This window comes from Poecilia reticulata, chromosome 4 (genome assembly GCF_904066995.2).
Source record: "Poecilia reticulata chromosome 4, P_reticulata-male-v2, whole genome shotgun sequence".
NCBI classification, from domain to species: domain Eukaryota; kingdom Metazoa; phylum Chordata; class Actinopteri; order Cyprinodontiformes; family Poeciliidae; genus Poecilia; species Poecilia reticulata.
The window spans coordinates 6,392,287-6,412,456 of NC_088833.1; the positions used below are offsets into that span (position 1 = coordinate 6,392,287).

Sequence of the window (20,170 nt, forward strand, 5' to 3'; positions counted from 1 at the left end):
TGCACTCTGCTAATTTCTCATACTATCACACACACACTGTGATGTGTTTTGGTTCAGAGTGTGCAAACTGTCTCTGCTCTTACTTAGTGACATTAGAAACACTGGCATGTGGGGGGAGATGTTATTGCCAAACTGCTGTGGTTTGGCAGTGGCTTGGCAAACTTCTCCCTCTTGCATAATCTCCACCGAATTTGTTTCTCTTTGAAAACATTTCCCACTGCTTCCAGTCCCCAAGAGGTTTGTGCTTCACTGCAACCTAAAATAAACTGCAAACAAGTTATACTGGAAAGAAAACAGTCAGGAATTTAAAACATATGTTAATAATGTATTAGGTAGGGATGTAATAATGCATTCAGCTTACAAGATGAAGCAATACAAAAGAGCCAAAACAATAATTTTTTTTTTACATTTTGTTCTATACATATAGATAAAATGTTTCATAATTACAAACTTTCTTAAAGAATCTCTGTCCAGTGTAGATTCAAAATATTTTTGGATTTTTTATTCGAGATAGTCAACACACTCCAGACTCATCAAAAACTGTGAAATAGCCCTTTAACATTGCAACATCAGGAAGGCCAGCTCTGTCTTAGGAGACAGAAGAACTTTAGTTAAAATATGAAAATACAAAGTAGTTTTATAAGAGATCCTTCCACCCATCAGCTGTTAGACTACATAACCAACAACTCTATATTGTTTAACCTTCTTTATTCTAATAAAAAGTTAAACATAAGGTAAGGTAAGGTAAGCTAAGGTAATTTTATTTATATAGCCCATTTTCAGCAACAAGGCAATATTTGTATTGCCTTGTTGCAATACAAATATTGCAACAAGGCAATATTTGTATTGCAAATACAATATTGCAATACAAATTGCAATATTCTACGTTTCTGCTTAAACGTAGAAAAAAAGTGGCTCCAAACGATAGAGATGTACTTCTCTCCTTTCAGACTTCCTGATATCTGCTAAAAGTCTTGCCCTCTCCAAATAAGTAAAAGTCAGTTGTAAGGGGCAATAATTGTGGAAGCTGTCTGAGCATCTGCTTTGTGTGCACACAGGATGGCCGCGCTCCCTCCGGCGTTTTGGTCTGTGCCATGTTCTGCTTCTGCCACCTCTTCAGTCACCCACTTCCTGCCATGCAGCTGCTCAGCGCCAAGAGACCAGGATCCGGACTCTGGCCCTCACACCGCAGGTTTGGACCCATGAGCTCTGAGACAGATTCTTTTTCACACAATTTAAGTTTGTTCCCCGACCATTTTGAAAGGAATGTTTTTGCTGTTGTTTAGGCAAACCTAATCTTTGAATCAGTCAGGAATAACAAGGGAAAGTTATTTCTACACTCAAGCAAAAAGTTTGATGTTTATCCCATCATAAAAACACATTTCCCTTCAGACCATGGCTGAATACCTGATGTATGGTAGATATGAAATGTTCAAACCTTTCGGCTGCGGTAACATCAGTTGAAGGATAATCCATCTCTCAGGTCCAGTCTTGCTGGGTTTTATTCCGACACTGTTCTTCTGTTGGTAAATTTGTATAAATAACAAGATCAACAAAAAGTTAAGTTGTTTCAGCAAAACTCAATTGCTTATTATACATCTTTTATTACCACAGTTTTTCCTTCCACACAATTTTCTATTTTTATTATTGCATATATAACTCTGTATGCAAGGATAAAGGCCGTAGCTTCTTTAGCGTGGCTGTTTTTGCTCAACCTTCTGTATAGATTGTCAATAACTGTCTACCAGAGTGACACCCGAAGGACCAGCTGTTAGCAGTCGCCGCCATTATTGTCTATATAATAACATAATCTTTAAAATAACCAAATGTTATTACACTTTCAGTGTAATAAATCTATTACATGAGTTTCACTTTTAAATTCAGTGGAAGGGTATTGAAAGAGGTCACTGGAATCAAATTATTTAGGAACAAATAATTTGAATGATTCAAAGTTTTTACACTGTAAATCAAACTACATTTTTCTGTAACTTTTATTTCCATACAGGTACATAGGTTATGTATGTAGCATGGTATCAGAGAAGCCCACTCTGCCGCACTCCAAGCCCTTGGTGATCAAAGGCCTCACTATGAGTCCAATCCCCTGTTTCAACAAGCAGCGCAGCGGCTGTCGGCCCTTCTGTGACGTCCTGATTGGAGAGACAAAGATCTTTACCACAGCACAAGAATATGAGAGGATGAGGTAAGAAAAAAAAATTTCTTACTTTCTAACCAAGCTGATAAAAGCATAATGAAATCGTTTTTGGGAGAGTAATGTCATCACATGTAAGTGCTTTTGTGTCGTTGCTAAAAATGTATTTTATTTGACTAAAAATGGTTTTCGTTGTCTAAAAATGTTCATCTATGCTATACTGTACCATCTATACTATCCCCAAACTGTTCCTGGTTCCTACTTCATCAGAGAGCACAGGATCCAGGAGGGGAAAGTTGTTTTCCCCCTCGGTGTGAGTGTTCATGGAGATGTTGTGGTTTCTGTCTACCACATGAGGTCAACAATTGGAGGGCGTCTGCAGGCCAAGGTAATGTTCCTTATATTCCTGCAGCAAGATCTATCATAGGAAACTAATCATAGTAAAGTAAAGGACACTAAGGAGTGTAAAATCTTCATCATGTCTGCTACTTCATCAATCTAATTAGTTGTTAGTTCTGTTTTGTGTTTGTAGGGCTCTGACTGCTTGCAATGACATACAGTAATAACCTTAAACTTATTTGCCTAAAGAGTCTGCAATGACTTTTTAAATTATTCTTGTCTCAACAATGTGGAGCTGGATAAAAATGAATCCTTGTCTTGTTTTTTTTTGTTAGGTGTCCAACACTCAGATCTTCCAGATCCAGTTCCACACTGGCTTTATTGCTCCTGGAACCACCATGTTGAAGTTTAACAAGTGAGAAAGAGGCTTTGTATTTGTTCCACTTCTATAAAATAATCTAGTAGAAAAAAAATCATCATTTTTATTATTTGGAAAAATAAGTGTGACCGCTCATTTCCTTTGCACATGCCGTATAATTCTCCGTAGACCGGAGCTCGATGCCTGTGACTCCCCGGAGAAATATCCTCAACTGTTCCATGTGATCCTTGATATGGAGGTAGAAGGAGTGGACAAGCAGAAAGACTTGACGCCGCCGTGGGAGCAGTTTCCCTGTAAAGACCTGAGTCCCAGTGTGCTCTTCTCCGGCCACCAGGAGCATCAGGACGCATTGGCTATTGCAGGTATTTAATCCATGCTACATGTGGATTAATAACAAAGCTGAGACAATAATTACTCTGGCAACTAATTAATCTGACAACCTTTTAGAGCAGAAAAGTTGAAAATAAGTAAAATGGTAGTGTTTTTAAATTTGAATTTATACAGTATTGTTTGTTCAGAAGCTGCTCTGTGTTTTGAAATATGCTGCACACAGTAAATAAATTGGATTTAGTTGAAAATTTTGTTTCTTCCCTTTTCCCCCCCTAATTTCTAATAATTAGTTTTGTATCATTTGACATGATTTTAGTGCACTTTCAAATGAAGTCATTTGTTTTGACTTTGAAATTACATCAAATTACAAACATTACCCCTGGTACAAAATAAAGCAACCTATCCTATTTTACAAAATCATATGAAAAGATTTGTCTAAAGCTGCAGCTTAAAATAGGCTTGTTGCTAGTGTGCTTCTTTTAGCTTGTGTGTTCAAAAGTTTACTTTTAAAGAAAATTCTTTTATGTTTTTGTCTTTTTCATTTCCATTTCTGTGTCAACTCAACTGTAACATCTGTTCATCTATGAGCAAAAATGCAATAACAACTGGCTTATGTCACTACAGCTAATTAGTACCAATTTCCTATGTTAAGCTAATTTAATGCAAACCTGAATTTGATCCAGAAATGAGTAAAGAATGATTAGATAAAGTCTAAAACAATCTTCCAAAGTATTCTACATTAACTCATTTTCAAAAATTCTACATTTGTTCTTTGCTGTGCACTTTCAACAACATAATATAGTGTCTTCTTGTTTTAACAAAAATAAACTGATGTGGCCAATTTTTGTCCTTGCAAGATGAGATGGAGGGCTTGGATCTGGAGGGTAAGAAGGAAGCAGTTGGTGGATCTATTAAAGGAAACACACAGTGGTCATAGTTAACGAGGGCCTGCTTCAATTCAATCCCACTCATCCAGGAACTAGATTAAAATATCGACACATACATTTTGTGCTAATAGAAACTCTGTTTGGCTCTTTACTTTTATGATGTGCATTGATTGAATTGAAATTAAGCCCATGTTGGTATTAAGTAATATATCACTTTGGTAGAAATGTTCAGCCACCTAGGGACTTAAATGGATAATGAGAAACAGTAAAACCCGTCCACTGAAAGCCTTTGTGACGACAGCAGACAGTATTTTTAGCTTGCATCCAAAGTCAGAAGCCCTGAAACCACATAAGTTCCCTCTAAAAGTCTCCTATGAAAGCAAAAAAAAAAAAAAATCTGTTTGTTTTTCTACCAAGGTGAAATATTGCTCTTGGTTTACAAGACCCAGCTAAAAGCAAATAGATTGAATACATTAAATTTTTCCAAAGTAAAACATGTTGTCTTCCTTTATTAGGTTAGCAGTTAGATAACCCTCAGTCGGTCCCCTTCTTTCCTCTTATCAGAGTATTGGACTTGAGTGGTAACAGGTCCATGATGACGACGTATTCTGGGCATCACACAGGGTTTTCAATGGGACCGAGCAATGGCTCTGCTCTAAGCGGAGGATAGAGCTCCTCATCTTATCTCTAAGACTGAAATCTGCCTCCCTGTGATCCAGCAGCTTAATTCTACAGAAGTAACCTTAAGGGTCCTAAATAAGAATCTCCTCTATAAAACAAACTTTTTCCTACTGTTCAATCAGACCTTTTTGTACAACTGTTTAAGTGCACAGTTGCTTGGAGCAACTATAACCTTTGTAAGCTCCCATTGTTCTCCAGTTTATTTCTGCCTCAGTTCCTCTTAGCCTGCTTTTTGTCTCCGTCTGCTTTGTGTGGAGTTATTCCCCGCGTATCTGCTTCTATCTTGTCCACACGTTGCATTGTCTAACTTGAACAGATTTTTCATAGGGCTTCCTACCTAAAGCGTTTTGTTTCTATCATATCCCACCGAAGAACCAAGTCGGCAACACGGAGAAGGTCGGGCCCATTGTGAGGAGAGCGAGCCCTCCGATGATGAAATGTTGTCGCTGTCGAGCCAGCGAAGCAGCATCAGCGCTGCCTCTCAGAAACCAGAACCCGCAGCTCCAGTTCCTGCCGCACCGGCACCCACTGAGGAAGTGGACCTTCTTGGCCTGAGTGGGGTAGACATCAACCGCTCGTGCCCCTCTTCTCAGCCTGCAGCTGCTGCAGCCACTGACCTCCTGGGAGATTTGTTTGGGTCTCCGCCGCAGCCGGCCAGTGCGCCTTCATCCACTCAGTCCACTCCGCACAAAGTGGCCCCCAATACTGCCTCACCGGGTCCGTCCCCTGCTCCACCAGGTGAAACACTTGAAAATACATTCAACTTAAAAACAAATTTTAGGGAAAAAAAACCTGCATAAAAACCACAGTTATAATTTTTAATTTAGAAATGTTTAGAAAACAGATCTGGATGTAAGGTGAATGTTTTGATTCTGTTGGTAATTTGCCATTAATAACCTTGTTCTTACTTGAACAAAGTAGGAAACTGTGAAGCTTGATTTAACAATTTTCAAAGTCTGAATAAGTTTGAATGAAAAATGTTGTAAGCAAACATTTTTAAGTTACATCCTTTAAATATTTAACATTTTGTCCGGTTTAACATTTTGATAATTTAATTTTTTGACTTAAGAAAACATGAAATGATATACTCGTCTTTTTGTTGGCCCATTGCTCCTCTTGAAAGAGTATTTCAAGCTGAATCCACTAATCTGGTTCAAATACTAATAGAATTTTTGGATGATTCAAAATTTATTTGGTTTATCTAGTTTAGTTCATCCAGTTGTTCTAACTCTCCTTGACAACATGAAAACGTGAAAAAAGTTTAGTTCTTATAATGTTTTGTTGTTTTTTAAATTACTTATTATTACTTTTAAAAAAAAGTTACTTAAGTCCCAATGGAACAGATTATAACTTTAAAATAATCATTTGTCACAGAATTGGGTTAATGATTGGGGTTGTATCCTGCAGCATTTCATCCTTTTGGAACAGCTCCTATGCCTAAGCCTCAGGAGATGATGGGCTCATTCCTCGGACCAGGTAATGTGGGGCAGCCAGACCCCTTTGTGCATGCTGCTCGTTCTCCATCACCCACCCTGCAGCCTACAAGCCTGGGTAAGGCATGCTTCTGCTGCTTTGCTGCCTTTTTTCACACACAAGTCAGGTTAGGCATGTTTTGAAGTATTGCTGTGTTGATTGAAATGTTATGCATTGTTGGACTGCAACGCCTTTTTTTGTTGCCTCATGCAAGAAATGTGGTTTCATTAGTTATGCATTTATGTTCTGCACTAAATAGTTTGCATGATTACTTACAGTTCATACATATTTAACTATTTTGTTTCCAGCACATTCCATTCTGCATAACAACTCGACCTGAATGTATTTACATTTTGTGATATTGCTAATTATTAAATGAGATTACAAAAAAACAAAAAAAATGTGTGCAAAAGCCTTATAGCAACACATGTCATTTGAATCATTTTGTATTCTGGGTTCACTGTGTGCTCTTTCTACTGCCAACCTTTATGTGACCACACAGGCAGAAGCTCCCCTGTCCCACCCGCCACACCTACCGTCAACATTCAGCAGCAAAATGCCATGGGAGGTTGGGACTGGAACAGACCTGCCACCACAAGCACAGGTACACACACAACCACTCAGGCAACTAGCATATATATGCACTGAGACATTTGTCTACATTTACATGTGACATCATGCTGAATTAGTGGGAAGTGTGCCTCTAAATATGTGAATTAAAGCTGGAGCAGATGGCTTTTCAATCTCAAAGAGCAGCACTGTTTGCTGCCACCTGTTGAAAGCGTAATTGTGGCGTAGACTGTCTGCTGAAAAGATCTGGAATGTCGATCCTTTTTTGTTGAGGATTTTAATATTTCTCCAAACTGTACACTAAGCTGTCTGTTTAGTAAATCAGTCTGGGGATCTTTGCTCTTCTTTTATTTTAAATAATAAATCACTCACTGGTCTAGAAGTAGTATCACAACATGCTTCCTGAAGTCAGATGTTGAACAAGTACAGGACAGTGGATTTCTGTTAATTCAACTATTTTTTTTCCCTCATTAATTACTTCCACAATTCCTGTGCATGAGTCTGAGAAGAAGAGATATGCAATCTGAGAAAAAACATTTGCAAAATATTTTCATCTGCTGGATTTGATTGGCATGTTTGAATCTGCATCGTTCAGTGCAACCTAAGAAGTGGGAGGGAATTAAGTTTGCACAGCTTCATGAATTCTCTCCTGAATTCTTTTTTTTAATTTTTTTTTTACAAATTTCTGATGTAGGGGGAGGTTTTGGTATCGGCAGTCGATCAGCCACTACCAGTCCCACAGGTTCAGTCCACAGCACTCCCACCCACCAAACTAAGCCAAACACCTTGGATCCATTCGCCGACATCGCAAACCTGTCTGGAAACCTTGGAGGTCTGACGCCAAAGATTTGCCTTAAATTTTTTGTCACATTTTATACTGGCCACTTTACCACCATTTCTGTCTTTACCCTCAGGTGCTTCTGGATTTTCCAGCAAACCCACCACTCCAACAGGAACAACTCCATCCTTCCCACCAATGGGTTCCCCGTCCCGGCCGCAGCCGTCCCCCCAGCACACAGGAGGCTGGCAGCCCCACACGGGAGCCAACTTCTCCTCCTGGCAGCCCAGCGCCGGAGGTGGCGGAGGCGGCGGAGGCTGGCAAGCCCAAGGACAGGGTCCGACTGCCCAACCAAAGCCCAGCCCCAGCCACACCTCCATTCCTCACACATCGCCTCAGAATCGACCCAACTACAATGTTAGCTTCTCGGCAATGGGAGGAGGCTCTCCGAGCGCGGGGGGCAAACCAAAGGCGGGAACGGGTAAATAAATCATGTTGACTCTTGAGCTGTACACGGTGTTGTTGGAGTGAGAGGTTGTACTTAAAGATTTATTTCTAGAAAACCTTCAAAAATATAAGTTATAAAGGGTTTCGCTTGAAATGCAAAACAAAACGAAGCTGACAAAGAACTTTTCACCAGCTGGCATTTAAAATACATTTGACTGCTCTGTGTTATAATTACGAACACTGAGCCCTGTGGTACTCACAAAGTAAATAAGGTCTGTAACGAAAATGTATAATTATCCACTACCAGTCCCACAGGTTCACTCCACCTGACATGAGTGTTATTTTTAAGTGTATTTTGACAGTCAATAATTGTAATAAACTGAGATATGTTAGTCTTTGTGATGTTTTTAACATCTAGACTTCAGAGTTTTAATTGAGTAAGATTCATATTTTTTACTTCTGGTTACTATATGACAACAGGTTGTGTTATTGTAAATGCAGGTGTTTAAAAACTTTATTCCATGCTTTTGTGTTCCAGGTTGTAAGCCCAGAGCCTCGGATGCTAACTTTGATGACCTGCTGTCCGGTCAGGGATTTGCAGGGACCAAAGAGAAAAAAGGCCCCAGGACAATAGCAGAGATGAGGAAGGAGGAAATGGCCAAAGAGATGGACCCAGAGAAAATTAAGGTACAAACACCAACAAAAATAAAATTATTCTTACGCCATCTTATTTCCTTTAATGTCTGATATGTTTAAATCCATTAACTTAGAAGTGAGTTAGTTGGTAAGTTTACAAAGCATTTGGCTGTCAGAGCCTCCGAGTTTTTTCCAGAATTAATGAAGCAGTCAGTGTTGGTTTTCTGCTGCCAAACTTTGGTTCATCTAATTACTCCTTTTGAGATCCACCAGAGCCAGAACTGCTGAAAGAGGTTTTGTTAATAATTGTTTCAAATGTGGTCCTTACTGGCCAATGGCGCCTCCGTCTCTGCACTCCCTCCAACTTGTGACCCAGATTTTGGACTGGATCGAGGGGAAGGAGCGTAACATCCGCGCCCTGCTGTCCACCATGCACACGGTGCTTTGGGAGGGGGAGACACGCTGGAAGCCAGTGGGCATGGCTGACCTGGTTACCCCGGAACAGGTCAAGAAGGTTTACCGCAAAGCAGTGCTGGTTGTTCACCCTGATAAGGTGAGGAACATGATTAACAGGAAAGACCCTGTGTGTACATGAAAACCTTTTAAAATTTAGCTTAGGTCAAATTGTTTTCCTGTTGAGCTGTTTTACAATAATGTCTTATTTTGGATCTATGAAAAAAAAAAACAACTTTTACTTTCTTTATATAAAATCAAGTTGAACTTTGGTCCTTTTTCAGCTTGATTTAATAAGACATGGCAAAATGAAGTGTTTGCATATTTTACCAAAAGTCTTCTAATTGTAGATTTACTGCAAAGTGGTTATTTTTGCCAATTAAAACATACAATTTATTAGTTTTTTATACTAACAGCCAATTTTGCAAAGAAAAGTGGACATAGAATCATAATTTCATGGTGATATATGTTAATTTAGAAAAAAGTAAAATCAATTATTTCCATGTCCAGCAGAAAAAGCAACTTTAATTTGAAGGTGTATTGCCAGTGGATTTTTATTAATATGTAATTTGCTGTTTTTCCGCTCTCTGCCTTGTACCTTGCTAAATATTTTATTGTGGACGACATTTTTCATATTTTACATAATTAAAATACATACAGGAACCCATCAGAAAACCTGACTGTGACAAGTCAACTAAATACAAAAAGTAAAGCAATATAAGTGTTGCAACTAAATTGCTATATACTTCAATCTTAATACAAAAGTGTAAATATTGAAAAGTCACATGTTTAATTGTGATATTTATTAAACATCTTAAATAATTCAGTTTTTCAGGATTATGTCTCTAAACCTCAGAAGCAGAGGCCCCATCACGCCCTGTGTGCAAGAGGGAGGAGTTACATTGATACTAAATATTTGACAAATTACCAGTTATTTCTTTTCACAAGACAGTGAGAATTTTATTATCCTTTTCCTTTACCTGCACAAGAATTTTTTCATACATGACACAAAGAGCGACAACACGACGATGCAAACAACCACAACAAGAAGTACCTGAATGACATTATGGCTGAGGGATTCAAAGACTTGTTTTAAAAAGTCAAACATGGAGCTTCCTTCCTGATGAACGGATTTCGCTGTTTCTTGAAGGTGGTTGACTATTTCATGGATTGTGATGTTGTAATCAGGAACAAAAGTGCAGCATTCAGATCCGATGACGGCACAAGTTCCTCCCTGAGCGGCTAAGAGAAAGTCCAGGGCGGCTCGGTTCTGCAAAGCTAGAAGTCTAACGGAGGCGAGCTCATTCGACATGAGTGTGAGGGCCTTACCAGTTTCGTTAGCTATCACTTCTACAGCCTTGGACAGAGCAGCAATCTGATCTAAAGCAGACATGACTCCGTAAAAAGGAAGAAGTGTGCCAAGAGCATTTTTAAAAGGCGACTGATTGTGTGTTCCGAGAAAATCGGAAATTCCACGCCGTGCTCGCTTGAGAAAAGTTTTCTGCGGCAGGGAGTGCGTCACCCTCATTGCTGGGACCACGTATCCCAGGCCACAGCGTCCATTGTAGTCCACCGGAAGATAGGGGTAAGCGAGGGTCCCACACACCCAGTACATGCCAACAGGAGAGGAGACAGAGCAGGTGGCTGTGCGGTAGGCCAAAGCATTCATGTGAGTCGCTCCTGCTGCATCCAGACACTGATGGGGAGCGGCATTAAAAGCTTTCCAGTCAATTTCACTTTGTCCTGAGCCCCACTTAAACGTGCGAAGGCAGTCCGATTGTCCCACTGGAACATGGCCATTGTTCTCCAAACACCAAGTGAACCTCTGAGGGAGGACAAAGATGGGAACCGGTTTGGGGGTTTGGAGACATCTGTTGCAGTTTCCACGTCCTCTCGCACAGTCAAGTGGTCTCATTTTCAAACTCGGGCAGTCGGGGTGAGAATAGGAGCTGGGCTGATGAATATGCATCAGGTGGCACGTGTCGCAGTCCGAGGCGGGCAGGACCATGAGAGGTAAACCCTCGCCAGCTGTGTAGGGCATCAGGCCGCAGACGTAGCAGCTGGAGTTTGGGCGCAGGTGGTTGGCCACTTGCCACGCCATGGTCAGGAAAATGTTTCTGTCGTCTCTTTTTACGTCTGGGAATTTTATGTGCTGGAGAGCTCTGGTGGGGGTTACCACCAGCATCAGTATCAGCAGCTCAAAGAAAAAAGACATTTTTGTTGTGGAAGCAAAAGTCCTTCTCTGTATCTTGAAAATTTTCATATAAAAGCAAGAACCTGGAGAAAGTCTTGAGTGCCACCAAAAAAAGACAGATGATACCTGCAAGATAAAAAAAGAACAATTCACAGTTGGACTCTTGGAATAAACTGAGTTACATCTTAGGAATAAACAAAGTAAATGTACAGAAATTTGTCTTTACCTGCAGAGTCAGTCAGGATTTCTATCTTTGTTTCTGAAGCAACTGTTCCAACATGCTTGCATCGAGGAGAAAATGCAATACCTGCCTATATCTTATCTGTCCTCTTTTTTTACTGGACGAAAGCAGAAACAAAAGACTAAGAGTTCCCAATCAGAGGGGGGGTAGTGAAGCAGTCACAGGACCCCTGATTGATCACTGGAGGAAATCAGGATATCAGGATTGTTCTAAAGGGTTAGTGACTGCTTCAGGCCAGATGGTATGAAAATGTCTGTTATACAACAATAGTTCACAAACCCTTTCTATCATCTACCCACCAATTTTTACAACTGTTTTCCATTGTTTTTGTCATAAATAGAACAACAAAATATAATTATTAGTGCACGGTTAGTTGTGGGATATGTATTTGTTCTATCTATTTATGCGTAGAGGCTAAAATGCCCGAGTTTGTGTGAATTGAAAGAAATTTTAAGATAAACTTATTTTCCAAGCACTGGAATAAATGGGAAAAATATATGAAGCAATATATGCCGGGAATGAATAAGAATGATAATAACACTGTAAATTGGAGTAAATGTAGAACTTATATGTGTAGTAAATCAAGTAAGATGAGGTGATGCTTCCCTGTCTCCCTCATCTTTTAGATTTATCTTGTGTGTCCAAGCTTGCATATTTAATATTAAAGAACCATGTTTGTGTGCCAAAAAAAAGAGAGAAGTACTAATTCAGACTTCAAGATATAACAGCTATATTCCTTTGCTCCTGCTTCACAGGCAACAGGACAACCTTATGAACAATATGCCAAGATGATTTTCATGGAACTGAACGATGCCTGGTCAGAATTTGACAGCCAAGGACAAAAGCCTCTCTACTCCTAAAAGCAAGTGAAAAGAAGTGAGCAACGTCAAGATGGTCCTTCCAGTTCTGTGTTCTAACCCCTAAAAGTGTCACCACCTCTGAAATGACTCACCATGTAACATCATCTGCCTTTATACCTGCGCTTTCAGTCAGATTGCTCCTTTTGCCCAAAACTCCTAACATCGGTGACGGCAATAGACGACCAAACAGACAAAAGAAGCGCTGCTGAATACAGACGTATGCTCTCTGTACATACAGTATGTGGTGCAACAGCGACAAAGCTCACTGACCCCTTCCCTGACCCCTCAGATCAGCTCAATCAAACCAACAGAGACGTCTGGGACACGGAGCTGTTTGGAAACAGGATACCGCAGGATAAGAGAAAAACAAATCAGGGAGCACCTAACGTTCAGCAAACATTTCATCGACTGCTCATTGTCAGAGCTACAGAAATAGCAGATACTCTTACTATAAGGCACAACAAGCATTTATATGCATTTATGTTAGCTAGAATGTAGAGTTTGCTCTTTGATCTGTGTGAAAATGCATTCAGGGTCCATAGGATGGGTAAATTAAAAGGCAGCAACATCAAGTTACTGTAAAATTATCTGAAGGTAGGTTTTTATTCCACCAAACATTTTTTGTTCTTTGAAATACCATCAATATGTGTTCAGCAGAATTAAGATTTGATGAGATTTCTTTTTTGTTTTTTTTTATCACTTTTGCCTTGTCAAGTTAATGTGGTGTAAAGACATTCCTGGAGGATGTGTTGATGCCATTCTTTATTTCATGATGGTGTTCCCAGGTAAAACTGTGAGCGGACTAGAGAGAACCCCATCCATGAATGCTTTACCTGAAGCAGCTACCATCATGTCTTTTTGGAAAAAGTTACTTTTCCAGATGTCTAAAGCAGTTTGAAATGAGGCTTCAGTCGATAAGATAACTTTACTTAATTCCTCCAGTCCATTCCTGGTACTTCATGTAAAATGTTGGTCTCTCCTTGATGTTTGCGTTCGCCTCACATGCGAAAACACCAACACATCCCTGCTGCCATCCCTGAGTAAGCTCCGCACTCATGGTAATTTCTCCATGAATTTTTTGATGATTTGACACATTGTTTGTTTGTGTGCATTCTTAATATGTGAGGCTGTTCACATGCAAACCAATAATGATGGCCTGTGTTTCCGTGGAGATGATAATGACTGGCAAAATAAGATTTAGAGCAACACTCACTTTTAAAGCAACTATTGTGTTTTTCTAATTCAACCAGAGAGCCGTCAGCTGGTCCTTGTTAACACTTTGCTCTGAGCTGATTGTAAAATCACTGAATCATTTTTGTGGCAGAACTAAAACACATCATGAGTTTGTTATTTTGTATTATTATTAAATTTGCAGTAATTGGTTTTAATCTAATAAGAAGCAACTTAAAGACAGTAGCTGTCTACTTAGTGAAAACTACTTCTCTGAGCTTTTTGTCTTTGATTCCTGATGAGCTTTCATTTCTGCTAATTACATGATAATAGGTGTGTATGTTTAAAATAATTGGTTCTTAGATCAAAAAATGTGAAAAGAAATAACACTTTTTTCTGACTACTGATTCTTTCTGTAAGCTGGGATTTGTAAATTGTAGGACTGTAAAGCACCTCATGCATAGCCTCATAAAGTAATATCAATTTGCAATTGAAAACCTGTGAAAGCACAAACATTTTAATGTACTTAAAAAAGCAGCTGATGCACATGTTTGATCAAATTACAAAGCAATACGCCTGAATGACATAAATACATCTGTATGTTTGCTAAATGACTTGTGCAACAATTAATCTTAGTTTTATAGATTAATCATATCAGCCAGGCTGTTTGAGTTCAGTTTGTCTTCAGCCAGACGGGTAAAATTTGCTGATATCATCACAACACATATTTGTTCCACTAAACTGATAATCCCACACAATGACTGCATTTACCTAGAAAAGGCCATGTGAGCAACCAGACGTTAATCAGGAGAAAGAAGCAAACCTAAATAGATTTTATCAGATAAATCTTGATTTATTACACCATCAGTCAAAAAATTAAAGCAAAGATGTAAAACATTTGACACATTTTTGTTTATTTCGTTCATTATTTTGATATTACTCCATCACCTCTTGAAATTTGATTTTACCCTTAATAACTCTTGTCTTAAAAATAACGAGGAACTGAACTTTAAAAATTTTATGTTTTCACTTCGTATGTGTTGTTTACTTTGATGAGATATTTGTTTCCATTTTGCACAGTTTCATATCAACAGTAAAGTACAGGAGGCTTGACTTAGGGAAGTGTTTGAAATGGTTTCATTCCAACCTAACTTGTGTGAGCTTTGTTCCATTAACATCTGCTACAATTGTTCTTCAGTTTGTTTTGGAGCTAATTGTACTTATGACACTGTTTCCTCATATGGAAATTGTTTAATAATTATAATAACGTCCATGAAAACTTAAAATATTATAAGGCAGATTTAGACCAGGGCAAACCCGAACTTTTGGCCAAACTGAGGTGTGACCAGATGGAGTCGGACGGACACGGCACCACAGAGAAGTTGAGTTGAATTTAGGTCAGGTGTGTTTGGGCTCCAGGAACTGTCTGGATACTCTTGCCATATGAGGCCTGGCGATTTCGCACACCAGGAGAAACCCAGGACCCAATGCACCAGTGTACATTCTTCAACTGATACCTAATGGTCATCTGGTAGAGGTCAGAGTCCCATCAGTGGATCTTCTACAGCCCCGCTCAGCTCTCTAATGACGAGACCAGGAGTCTCCAACCCTAGTCCTCAAGATCTACCGTCCTCCAGGTTTTTAATGAATCAATTCTCTACACACTTGAATGAAATGAATGACTCATTACCAGGCCTTTGCCAAACTTGATTACCATTCTGAAGAGGTAATTCAATCATTTGTTTCAAATGTGTTGGGTCAGGGATCCTTCTAAAACCTGCAGGACAGCAGCTTTCAAGGACTAGGACCGGAGATTCCTGGACTCACTGGCTGTTTCCTGAAATCATCTCCATGCTCTTGAGACACAGCAAACTTTTTGTGCTGAGTTTCAACCTCTGCATGGTCCAGTTATTACTTCATTCAACCAGGAGCACAGCAACACTGTTTTTGCATTTGGATTTTACACATTAGAACACTTAACCAATCCAATGAAATGTCAATAAGTTCCTGCACTATTTGACGTTTAACGTTCTGGTTAAAATGTGTTAATATTAGGATTTGGGTTTCTTTGTATTTTCCAGGTAGGGAAGGAAGAACATATGTACTTCAATTCTGATCCCAGATTGAATTTCCTTCTGCGGGTTTTACAGTTTACATTTACAGTCTGACTGTTGCAGAAAAAAAAATCTCTAATGCAGCGCTGCCCAAAGTGGGTCCTCGAGGGCCGCCATCCTGCGTGTTTTAGTTCTCTCCCTGGTTTAACACACCTGGATCAAATAATGGCTCATCAGAAGGCCTAAGAAGAACTGTGACATGCTGAAACGGTTGTGAGTACCAGCAGGAAGAGAACTAAAACATGCTGGATGCCGGGCCTCCAGGACCGACTTTGAGCACCACTGCTTTGTTCATAGTAAAGTTTTGTTTTTGTTTTTTTTTTCCATTTATGCAAAAAAACATTAATTGCAAATGTCTGGAAAAGTATGTTTTTTGACATGCTAAGTGTGGAGGAATTGTTTTGTTTATGTAAAACAAGCTGTAAGTTTTATTTTATTCCCAGGTATAACAACCCGGTAATTGGAAATCATGCAACTGTTTTATGTTGCTCAAAAACACCTGGAAAAACAACAGATGCACCCAAATTAAGCATTACATTTGCGTTCATGTCCTCATAAATAGATACCATTCTTGACACTCATGTTGTCTTGATGTAATTGAGCAGTTAGATGAGAATTATACTGTACTTGGTGCTTTCCAGTCAGTTTCAAATCGCTCAAGATTTCCACTGTAGAATAAACAGCGACTGCAGGGAAGCTTTGCTTCACCCATAGAGAACTTTCATTCAGGAGGAAAAGTTTTGTTTGGAGTCCTTGAAAGACAGCAGGTCTCAGACTGAAACTAAACTTGAAGCTGATGTTTTGTGTTTTCTTTTATTTGAGTGTACCTGATGAAGAGAGCTGTCTGTTATCTATTTACACCGAGGACCTAAATGTGAAACGACCCTTGTTAACCCCATCGCTGACTGATAGTGCAATCTTACAGCTAACCATTGTACTGTAATCAGTCTGTGTGTGTTGTTTGAAGCTGTGGTATGTCTGAGTCAGATTTGACTACTTTATGTCACGTGTTTGCCTGTCTGCTGTTCAAGTATTAATTAATTGTGTAAAATTTTTGTTCATGTGTTTTCTTTTTAGGTTCTGTTTACTGTTACAGGATGTATATAATGAACATGTGCAGTGCACAAAAATAAACAGTAAACAGAGAAACATCAGTGTTTTCCTCGTCCCCCAACCCCCTGATTGCAATTCTCATTTTTAAACGCAAGATGGCAGCAAAAGTAACACAAACTGTTGTTTGTGCTGCGCGCTGTACCTCCTAGTGAAAACTACTTTAAAAAGAAAAAAGAAACTATTAAAATGACTAAAAATCACAGAAAAATAATAATAAAAAATTTAATCCAGATCCTACATGCAAGTAATTTATTTAAAACAGAAAAATACAGCAGCCATTTTATCATATTCATATGTACTTGTTTTTTTTTTACATGAATTTGTATATCAGTTCATAAACATAAATATGTCTGACAAAAAAAGATAAGGCATGATGGATTTAAGCTTTGCAACATACTGTAAGCATATATGTTTGTATTATGGAATTAATATTTATAGAGCATTTTATCTACCTGAAATTAAAATTTAATGCACAGTGCAGATGCTGCTGGTAAACTAAACCAACCTGCTGCATTTCAGTTCTGCTGCTTCCCTTTTGTGAGTCATATGATGAGTAACAGGTGGAAAAGTTTCTCCTTGGGGCATCACATCTGGGAGAAACAGGACTTTGGCCCTGCCGTCTTAAGGAAATTAGGTGTAATTGGAAAATGACTGCATCATTGTAAAAAAGGATCAGTGATGCACAGCTCAGTTCAGGTTTTCCTTCTTTCTTTTCCATCCTACTCTCTCCTGACAGCGCTGACGCACTTATCGTGCTGGGTAAGTGCTTAAGGACGTTAACAATTACCAAAAGCTGATATTTTATGTCCTGCATCCCAAAAGATGTGAGGGTAATTCTGACACACACGAATTGAAATGCCCCTCTTTGGTTCCTCTGCAGTCATTAGGTGAGATTCAACACACAGTTACACTTCCACAATCTGACCATGCATACTGAAAATGTTTATCTGAATATTTAAGTAGTAATTAGTACAATTCATAAAACTACAATCAACTCTGTAACCATAAAGTATGCAACACCAAATTCTAAAGGGTTGCTTGGATGTTTTCTCTGCTTATGCAGAGTAGAGGAAAAAAATTAGGGGGTTGCCCCAAAATTAGGACAACCTAATTTGCCCCCAAAGTTTAGGGAGGGAACCCCGTTCCCCCAAACATGTATTGGTATGGGTAAACCAAGTCGCATAAACATGTAAAACTGTTAAGCAGAATTCTCATAAAATTCCCCAGACATTTAAAACATAATAAATTACATTATGTTAATCTTGTTACTAAATTACCTCAAAATGAACAAGGGTTCATTTTGCTTTGATTTTAGTTTATATGGGAAAAGCATATCAACACTTAAATGTTTCTGTTTTCACACATTCGTCCTACTGCTGACATATCTGAGGAACAATGTTGCTGTCTGATTTTTTTTTTCCCAGAAGTCATAAGTATAACCTAAACAGTTACAGCATGCAGACAACATTTACTGTTGCAGTTCTCTCAGCTGGGAAATGTTCAAGTCTCAAGAGATGCTTCTGCTTCGGTCTAGGAACTCATTAGGAGCCCAGAAAGTCACATGGCCTCTTGACTGAATGGTCATTAAAATAAATACCTGCAGATTTTTAATGAAACAGTTTTGGTCCATTAGACATAATTGTTGGATGTAGATTCAAAGTCTATCACCTTGATAATGAATGTTGACATTTGTAAATACGTGTAGAACAGAACTGGAAAAGAACATCATTAAACATGTTGCTTTTTGTCTTATCTGTCACGGGTGTATGGGAAAAAAAACAAAAAGAGCTCCTGAGAATGTTTTTTTTAGCTATCCAGATCTGAAGTTGTTTCTGGAAATGGTCTGTTGTTTTTCTTATCAGTTTGCATTAAGAGAAAATTCTTGACCAGAACATGAAGAAATAGATGTATACATTTTTAAGAAGCATCCCTCAGGGAGTGTATTTCAAGAGCGGAGATAAAACTTTGCCAAAAAAAAAAATCTGTATTTAGTCTTTAACTTCTTCAAACACCATATGAGAAGGGGTTTGTTCCCCCAAAGTTTTCCGTCAATATTTTAAGTGGTCAAGTTGAAACTCTTTGGCTTCCTTCACTTCTTTATGACTTTGTGTTTAATGACCCATAAGTCAATTTATTTCTGGTGATTAAAATTCAGACTTCAGATTCAAAATATTAAAGTTAATCTACTGATTTTATTCCCATTAGTAAGTATTCATCACAGGGTTTTGGAAGAAACCCAGATCCTTCCTGCTGAAAGTAAACAGTACTACCCACTGTGCCACTGTGCAGCCAACAGTACATCCATTAAACACCAGTGAGCTAAACTACTGAGAGACCAGTAGTTTAGCTCACACCCTAACATCAAAAGGGACCTTGAAATGGTGTGTAATCATTCAAAGTGGTGCGTGCCATCTAAACCAGTTAACCACCTCCGTAGGGAATTTTGTTGAATACTTAAAAAAAATGATCCCCAAATCTGTGTTAGTGTTTTTCAGAGAACCCATTTAAATAAATATTTGCTCGTTGTTTGAATGGGCAGATAAAACTGACACTGTTTCCTGTTGACTTCAATTTGTAATAGGCGCCTCATTTGATTGAATCTGACTAATATTTTCTACTTTGAAAGGTTCAAATTCTCCTCACTACATGCATTCACTTGTTCAGAAATTGCAACATGTTCTGGATGATTCAAGACAAATGTGGCCTGTGTGTGTGTCTGCAGGAAGGCGTAGTTTGCATTCCAAAGTGCAGAGATGTTTCAACAGGAGTGTGCAGTTTCCTCAGAATCAGAACTGTTTTCATTTCTTGACCTCCTCTTACTGCTTTGATAAGGAGCAACATGTGACAGAAAATGTGCACTCTGTCTATGCGAGTCCACAGTCTTAAAACAATCCCCACAATGTTCAGGAAGTTCCTGTTTTCTAACACCTTACTCAGCAGTTTACATGTTCTGTAGAGAGTTGTGAGCTTGGTGTGTTGCACATATTGTACTTCTAAGCAGAATGAGCCATTAATATTCAAATTTTAAAAACTTGTTCTAGTGAAGCATGCTGTTTACAGATTATGCCTCTGTGGTCCAGATTTCAGGAACAAAGGAACAAACCTCTTGCCCCTGCTGTGGTCAGCAGAGTGTTGGTACCTTACTGGTAGTTTAAAAATAGCTCTTTCCTTTTTGGTGTTGCTGCCTCGCAATCATGGATTGAAAACAGCTGCACCTGCGATGGGAGGCAAAAACAATGGAACTATAATACAGCCTTTACCAATGACACCACTCTGTTTTAAAACAGCAGACTGTTGTTGGGGCTTGCAGCGTTTTGGCCGGCTGGTTATTTCTTGGGGTCAATCTAATTATGAAA

General features: G+C 38.9%; 2 protein-coding genes across 4 annotated transcripts in view; one reads left to right on the top strand and one right to left on the bottom strand.

Annotated features, from left to right (window-relative positions):
- Window positions 1-16,850, top strand: part of dnajc6 (DnaJ (Hsp40) homolog, subfamily C, member 6) — a 36,731-nt gene extending 19,881 nt beyond the window's left edge. For 2 of the 3 annotated variants that reach the window (XM_017306308.2, XM_008415211.3), the window contains 13 exons: window positions 1,059-1,192; window positions 2,006-2,200; window positions 2,420-2,537; window positions 2,824-2,903; window positions 3,036-3,229; window positions 5,138-5,503; window positions 6,173-6,316; window positions 6,741-6,842; window positions 7,503-7,640; window positions 7,723-8,067; window positions 8,572-8,720; window positions 9,046-9,222; window positions 12,313-16,850. In XM_017306308.2, the coding sequence (XP_017161797.1) occupies window positions 1,059-1,192; window positions 2,006-2,200; window positions 2,420-2,537; window positions 2,824-2,903; window positions 3,036-3,229; window positions 5,138-5,503; window positions 6,173-6,316; window positions 6,741-6,842; window positions 7,503-7,640; window positions 7,723-8,067; window positions 8,572-8,720; window positions 9,046-9,222; window positions 12,313-12,417 (2,247 nt within the window). In that variant the 3' untranslated portion in view covers window positions 12,418-16,850. The remainder of the gene's footprint in view (window positions 1-1,058; window positions 1,193-2,005; window positions 2,201-2,419; window positions 2,538-2,823; window positions 2,904-3,035; window positions 3,230-5,137; window positions 5,504-6,172; window positions 6,317-6,740; window positions 6,843-7,502; window positions 7,641-7,722; window positions 8,068-8,571; window positions 8,721-9,045; window positions 9,223-12,312) is intronic. The other variant, XM_008415213.3, reaches the window with a different exon arrangement.
- Window positions 10,082-11,709, bottom strand: LOC108166517 (endogenous retrovirus group 3 member 1 Env polyprotein-like). Its single transcript, XM_081606087.1, has 2 exons — window positions 11,543-11,709; window positions 10,082-11,442 (listed from the first exon to the last, which is right to left on the bottom strand). The coding sequence occupies exon 2, from the start codon at window positions 11,383-11,385 to the stop codon at window positions 10,099-10,101; it is 1,287 nt and encodes a 428-aa protein (XP_081462213.1). The 5' UTR covers window positions 11,386-11,442; window positions 11,543-11,709; the 3' UTR covers window positions 10,082-10,098.
- Window positions 16,851-20,170: the final 3,320 nt, after the last annotated feature.